Here is a 7,410-nt window from a genome sequence, read left to right as displayed (position 1 = left end):
GAATTTGCTGCATCTTAAATCTATACATTGATTCCATTCAGGGTCCCCTAACATGAATGACGATAAGAGACGCATGGCAGTCACCGTGACAGGTCAGCGGCTGAAAGAGGGCGGGCCCCTGACTGTGTCAGCGAATCACATCGTAGAACAACGAGCTGTGACAGCTTAGAGAGCTCTAAGGCCCTGGCCGTGGCTTATCTTTCTGTGATTCTCAAACATACACACAAATGCACACACCTGACACGCATGGTTTAATAGAAATGTAATAGTGACTTAAGGCTAGGCCAACTGTGACCTGTGCAGGATATGTTTCATTATTTAACATATATCCTTCCCTTCTCCTTCTCCTTCCTTCCTTCCTTCCTTCCTCCCTTCCTTCCTTCCTTCCTTCCTTCCTTCCAGATGATCAATTGATCAATAGTCAGGTTAACATGTAAGCTGCACATGGTCTCTTGTGAGGCTATCCCACAGGCTATTTATGGTCTTAAGTCAGGCTAACATAAGGGCTATATGAATGGTCACTGGTCAGTTAAAACATAGACTAGGTATGGTCTCTAGTCAGGATGACTTGGATGCTACGTGGGGTTTTTAGTCACGCCAGGCTACCTGCGGATTCTAGTCGGTCAAACCAATAGGTTGTGTGTGGTCTTTAAGTCATGGTCTCTAGTCTGGCTAACCAGTGGCCTACATATTTTCTCTAGTCAGGCTAACATGTCGGCTCAGTATGGTCTCTAGTCTGGCCAACATTAGGGTAAGTGGTGGTCTCACGTAAGACTAACATGTCAACTAAGTATGGTCTCTAGTCAAACTAACATGCAAACAACCAATGGTCTCATCTCAGCTGACACAGGCTAAGATTGAACTCTACACAGCAAGATCTCAGAGCTGAAGAATCAAACCGTGGTCTCATAAGCTAAGCAGTGTGACACCTGCCCACTGCACCACCACTATGTCTCTCTCTCTCTCTCTCTCTCTCTCTCTCTCTCTCTCTCTCTCTCTCTCTCTCTCTCTCTCTCTCTCTCTCTCTCTCTCTCTCTCTCTCTCTCTCTCTCTCTCTCTCTCTCTCTCTCTCTCTCTTCTCTTCTCTTTCTCTTTCTCTCTCTCTCTCTCTCTCTCTCTCTCTCTCTCTCTCTCTCTCTCTCTCTCTCTCTCTCTCTCTCTCTCTCTCTCTCTCTCTCTCTCTCTCTCTCTCTGGGTAAAACACCTGGAAGTGTCCTGTCTGATCTTACATCAGGTTTTATTGATGGGCCCTGCTTGGCAACAGCTCTGCATGCTCCGCTGGGCGTAGCTAGGACGAAGGATGCAGGGCTGGTATGACTGTGGAGGAATTTGCTCTTGAGAGAGTGTGTGCGTGACTGAATAGCAAGTGTACTTTCAGAACCCCTGTTGGGTAGAACTGCGACATGAGTCAACAGTGACCAGTGGCATGATGTTGTCCGCTCATCTCTCCCACACACACACACACACACACACACACACACACACACACACACGCCAAACGCACACATGCAAACGCAAACACACACACCCACGCATGCCAAAGGCACGCATGCACGCACGCACACACCCACACACATGCAAACATACACATGCAAACACACAAACACACTCACGGACACAAACACACACACACAAACATGTTCATGTTTTGCAGCCTCAGTAGGACAATAGACATGCACAGACATACGCACTTATATTGGGTCAAGGAAGATTACATCACTATGAAGATATTATAGGATTTAATTATCAGAGAAATATGTTACAATTTTTAAATATTATCGATTAGTTTGTTTGTATCAATAAAAAATACTTGGTCATCCAATTTAGCATTTAGACTCAATTAACGTTCATCAATCAATACTAAAATATCTGTGCAGCGTCATATCTTTGACTATGTGCACTTAATTAGAATCGTCAAATGCAAAAAAAGGAAGAACATATACTGTGTTTCCATGGTAACCTGACCTTCTCACTGCTGCTCTGTGTCTCCGAGGCGCACCGTGCCTCCATATCTCTGCTGAGACCGACACGCAGCTACCCTCAACCCAATTAAATGCACATTACTGTATGTTAACGTCAATGTTGCTTTTCTAACATTCTGTTGTAATTTGCAGACTGAGAAGGGCAGGTAGGCACGATATGCGTGACATGATAGATGTCATATGCATGTTATGAACATGAACGTTCACACATTCCTTCACTGGTAGGAATGTGTCTAAAACACCAATGGTATTTATCCGTTTTGCATAAATACCATGTGCCCTCCTGTCTCTCCACCTGAAGGCTGGGTGATTTCAGGGACCTACCCGGGTGCTACTAATACTGCATCTGCAGATTCTATTCTTATTCAAGGCTGGAGGGGAAGTGATCTCCTGAGACTAGCTCTGTCTTCTAAAACGCTGTTCTCTGCTTTTGCAGACCAAAACAGTTACCTGCTGTTGGGTCAGCGTGCGTAGGTGAGATTCTATGTAAGTGCAATGCATACCAAACGGCTGACACAATTAAGATTTGAATTTAGTTTTTGGAATATCAGTAATACTCTCAAAAAAAAAGGGGCATTGATTATGGATTTTGTAGCCAGTGGTCCATCTTTAACAGAGATTTAGCTTGGCAGTCAGACAGTTAATTGTTAAGCAAGGTTCTCCTTGTTTAAGAAGAGGAGCATGTATACATCTCGAATTCCATGTTTATTTTTTTTATTATCGATCGAATGGTTTGCTGATGATATTCAACGATCCTCCAATTTGAAATCAGGGTGGCATTAAGGGTTGCTACCTTGTATAATCGACTTCCATAGCAATAAATTGAATTGAATTCACTCATATTTCAAATATATACCAGTGCCTATTCATCTACATTCATAGTGCTCATGGTGAAAATGCCTTGGATTTAAATGCACCGCTTACACGTTATTTTATAAATCTGTCGTTGCTAATGTTTTTTCATTCACTAATGCAATTTTACATTTGTTGGGGTGAATAAACACTTACCCTGTGGGGAACCCACCTAGCTCCTTGGTTTTATGACGTCAGAGATTACCCTAATTACTCCTTATGACTACACTCCTTATCAACCTATACAAATCATGGGTGCTATTTATAATAACAGCTTCTATTTCCTGTTTTTCCGTTGACCTAAGGCTACATTTTTCTCCGCTCACCTGAAGCCACCGTTGTGGTTCGTTGACCAGGTATTATCGTGCAATTCATCAATGAACAATACGGTCGTTACCATGCACTGGACTCGAGTACATAGGCTCCTACAATAATGGTTGGTGGTTTACATACCTACATTGAATAATGCACTAACATGTGGTGGTGGTGGTGGTGGTGGTGGTGGTGGTGGAGGTGGTGGTGGTGCTCGTGGTGTTTATGTGCCTATAGGGCAGCCTAGCATTTGACGAGGTACGTCGTGCTGCTGTAATGCGGTAAGTCTGCATTATGTCTCTGGAACAGCCTGTCTCCACGCCACGGACAGACCGAGGGTGTCCACGAGCCCGGTACTCGACCCTTCTCAAGGGCACGCACAACAACGGATTACCCACTAAACCACTCGGCTAATACACTGGTTAGCCTGTTCCATTGCACGCATTGGAGCACATTTTACACAATGTCGCGGGGGTGGTGGAGGGTATATGTGGTATTAAAACGATCAGGACCAAGGCCAGTGAACCGAGGAGACAGAAACCTTCCTGGTAAAAGGGACTGCTACCGCGGTGACGTTGTGCCGCCGCGGCGCCGCACGGGCGGCAGCTACGCAGGACCAAACGCCATCGTTATTCTCTCACCATTACGACCAAACATTATACATTGATTCACATTTTTACCACGTATATCAAAATATCTATCTTACCCGGGCCGCCATCTTTGACTGGTTGTTCAGAGATGCCGTTCAGAGGGGATACTTCTTAGAGAGGGCTCGTTGGAGAGTGGATGGAAGTCGCAGCAGCGGATGGGTATATAACCTGCGCAGATGGCGCAGGCGCACGTCAGGCGGAGAGCGGTGTGATTGGTCGGCTGGAGCTGGCGCGTGAGTACAATAATCCTCCTCCGATTGCTCATTTTTTGCTGCGTTCGATGGTCTCTTGCCATGCGGAATTATCCCGAGACGTGGACGGGGCGTACGATGGATCGATATGGTGTGGAACGGGGATAGACGTGTCTGCCCTAAATGTAAATGTCTGTTTCAGCACCGTGGACAGCACCCTGTGCCAAGTGTTTCGGTGTGACGTTTGTCCATATCCAACCACCGTGCATTGCAGCCGATAATAGGCTAGGCCTATTTTCAAACGTTTTCTAATTGTAGATTCTATATATATATGTAAATAATCATTTGCTATTGCAGCACTTGTATTGCTATTTCATTTAACCCTAATGCAGGCCTAAATAAATACGTTTTTTTTCTATGGTTTCAGTTGGTAATGTGGTATGCCTATATGTACCCATATAGATAATGTTGTGACATGTTGTTGTTGCAAGCAATATTTAGATTGCTAGCATAGCCATGTTAAATAGTCCATTTGTTCTTTAAAAAAAAAAAAAAGAGTCTACCCTGTAGCTCAGGCACATCCCAGAGGACAACATGCACAACATCTAATTTACGGGAAAGAAAAAATAAGAGATGAATGAAGTATGATTTATGCTCCATTACCAAAGAGGGCTTGATTGGTTTCCTGTATTGTGTGTGTGTGTGTGTGTGTGTGTGTGTGTGTGTGTGTGTGTGTGTGTGTGTGTGTGTGTGTGTGTGTGTGTGTGTGTGTGTGTGTGTGTGTGTGTGTGTGTGTGTGTGTGTGTGTGAGTGAGAGAGTGTGTGAGTGTGTGAGTCTGTATGTGTGTGTGTGTGTGTGTGTTTGTGTTTAAAAATAACCTGAAATACAATCTTGTACAACAACGCACAAACCTGTCTGGTCTGATGTGGTCTCCGTACATCGTTTCCATATTGGCGTGCATTCTGTTCACCTGGGACTGCTGACACAGGTCCAGCGAGAGGTGAACTGTGACAGCAGCAGGGCGGCTGTCTTCTCGGTGAGCCACGGACGTAACACCCTGTTGAAGCCCTGCTGTTACCACTTCCCTGCTGTTACCAATATCATTCAGCGATGTGTCATGGGAGGAAGGGAGGTGTTCTCCAGAGAATAAGGCTTTTTACAACTGTTCTCAGTTCTCAAAGCTCCCTCCTGTGTTGGTCTGCGTGGGTGGATTCAGTGTTGCAAGTGTGATAATGGAAAGAATCTCATCCCCTGAAATAAAATAAACTTTATGGGAAGATTGTTTCTGGGCAAAAACTGCCTGGTCATGGCTCTTTCTCAGTGCTGACATGTAGGCAGATAAGTGTTCCTTTAGGGACATCTGTCTGTGTGTGTGTGTGTGTGTGTGCGTGTGTGTGTGTGTGTGTGTGTGTGTGTGTGTGTGTGTGTGTGTGTGTGTGTGTGTGTGTGTGTGTGTGTGTGTGTGTGTGTGTGTGTGTGTGTGTGTGTTGGTGTCTGTGTGCACTTAATGTATGCACTCATTGTATGTTGTACTTCCTGGCACTTACAAATAGTACTTAGCATTGTGTAGCATCATATCCTAGCTAGCTTTGTTGTATAGGGAATGGGTTACCTAGTGATTGTAAGTGCTTGACACTTGTACCTTTGAATATCCTGAATGTACCGACAGCAATACATAGGCATCGGCTAAATGCCCAAAATACAAATGTAAATGTGTCTATGCTTGTTGTGCAATGAGCATATGTCGGTGCATCAGATCATTGAAGGAAAAACAATCAACATGAACACATTCACTGACTCAAATGTTTCTTTTCGTTTTTCATAAAAGCCCGACCCGCCGCAAAAATGCTTGCAAATTTTTTTATATATAAAGTACGTGTAACAGTTGAACACCGTCTTCTCACATCTTACATACATAGTCATACTCCCACAGAGTCCGACCGCGGCGTCGTTAGCCTAGCAACACGAGTGGCCCCCTGTTTGTTCCACAAGGTTTTTCGCTTTTTATACAACATGGTTCACAAATGAATAAAATGGACAATGAGATTCTAATAACTCCATAATCCTCATCGTCGTCATCGTCATTGTCATTATTATCATCATCGTTGATCATGGTTCATCCTCATCATATAAGCATCATATGTTACACATTATTTTCTTCTTAGATGCATTGTAAGATCATATATGGCACAGAATGTCATGGATGGATCAGATATAACACATCGCTCTCTCTCTCTCTCTCTCTTTTCCTCTCTTTCTTTCTCTCTCAGATTTTGGGAAGCCAGCTGAGTCCAATTGTCCAGCGATGTGATTGGCTCTGGTGGTCTTTATCTCCGATCATTGTTTATTCCCGGGGAAAACGAGGTTGGAGGTGTAAAATAAGGAAAGGGTGGCAGGTTTGATCAGCTCATTCAGTGTCCCAGAAAAATGCCATGTGATTTCTCTTTTTGTGGTACTTTGTTTCAATATGGTTTGAAAAAGTAAGAGAAAGTGAGTTGGCGTGAGTTTTTCTGTGTATGCGTGCGTGCAAGCGTGTGTGTGTGTGTGTGTGTGTGTGCACGTGTGTGTGTGTTTGTGTCTCTGTTTGTAGGCATGGCCATCCCTCATTGGAAAACGTAAGAACAAGTTCATGAGACGTAGAAGCAAAAACAATCCCTGTTGAACAATTATATAACATAAGCTCTTTCGCTAGCAAATGGAGAAATGCAACGTGTGATGCAACAATGATATCTCCCTCAGTACCCCTGAGATGTCTGCTGTTGAATTGTTTTGTAATATACAAACAACTTAACTTAACAACTGACATCCGTGTACTGGTAATTAAGTCATGCTAGCATATACATTGTTTTTTTTGTTTATCAACCATTTGTTTACATCTACATTTCACAATGGAACTAAAGAACAACTCATATCACCATCCAAAATTGAAAAAGAAAAAAACTGTTATTATCGAATAACCTTAACTATGAATGCTACTTTTGGCAACAGCAAGGATAAGCAACATGTAAATAAGCTTTGTTAACATGGTCTTTATGCTGATACAACACAATTGCCTCATGAGGTCTGATTCTGGTTAAAAGCTACATTTTCCATTTCTACAGTGCCGGACTTGCTGCCATCCAGTCCGCCCACGCATAACATACATAGAAAGGATGTGATACAAATGTTTAAAAGTGTTTGGCTTTCTCTTCCGTGAGTTTAGCAGTAGGCTGTTGTCATATCTTACAGGGAGGGGGGAAGTTCAATGTTAATCGTTTTCTTAGTATGTTATCATCCACAGGTGGGGATTGCATATTACACCAGGTGATGAGGCTGATGCAGGCCCATTCAGGTGTGATGGAGCCACAATGTTTCCTATCGTGTATCCACAGGATCGGTCTCTAATCCACACCAGCTCTCCCCCTCTGCCTTCATCTCTGACA

The 7,410-nt window shown here is 43.7% G+C and overlaps 1 protein-coding gene across 3 annotated transcripts in view; it reads right to left on the bottom strand.

The window, feature by feature from the left end:
• Positions 1–3,968, bottom strand: part of nsfa (N-ethylmaleimide-sensitive factor a) — a 43,146-nt gene extending 39,178 nt beyond the window's left edge. For 2 of the 3 annotated variants that reach the window (XM_030345373.1, XM_030345381.1), the window contains exon 1: positions 3,853–3,960. In XM_030345373.1, coding sequence (XP_030201233.1) covers positions 3,853–3,864 — 12 coding nt within the window. In that variant the 5' untranslated portion in view covers positions 3,865–3,960. Of the gene's footprint in view, positions 1–3,852 lie in introns of all 3 variants that reach the window. The other variant, XM_030345390.1, reaches the window with a different exon arrangement.
• Between the last annotated feature and the right edge of the window lie 3,442 nt (positions 3,969–7,410).

This window comes from Gadus morhua, chromosome 2, assembly GCF_902167405.1.
Source record: "Gadus morhua chromosome 2, gadMor3.0, whole genome shotgun sequence".
Taxonomy (NCBI): domain Eukaryota; kingdom Metazoa; phylum Chordata; class Actinopteri; order Gadiformes; family Gadidae; genus Gadus; species Gadus morhua.
Note: the sequence above shows the minus strand (reverse complement) of the source record. Positions and strands in the feature narration are given on the sequence as shown.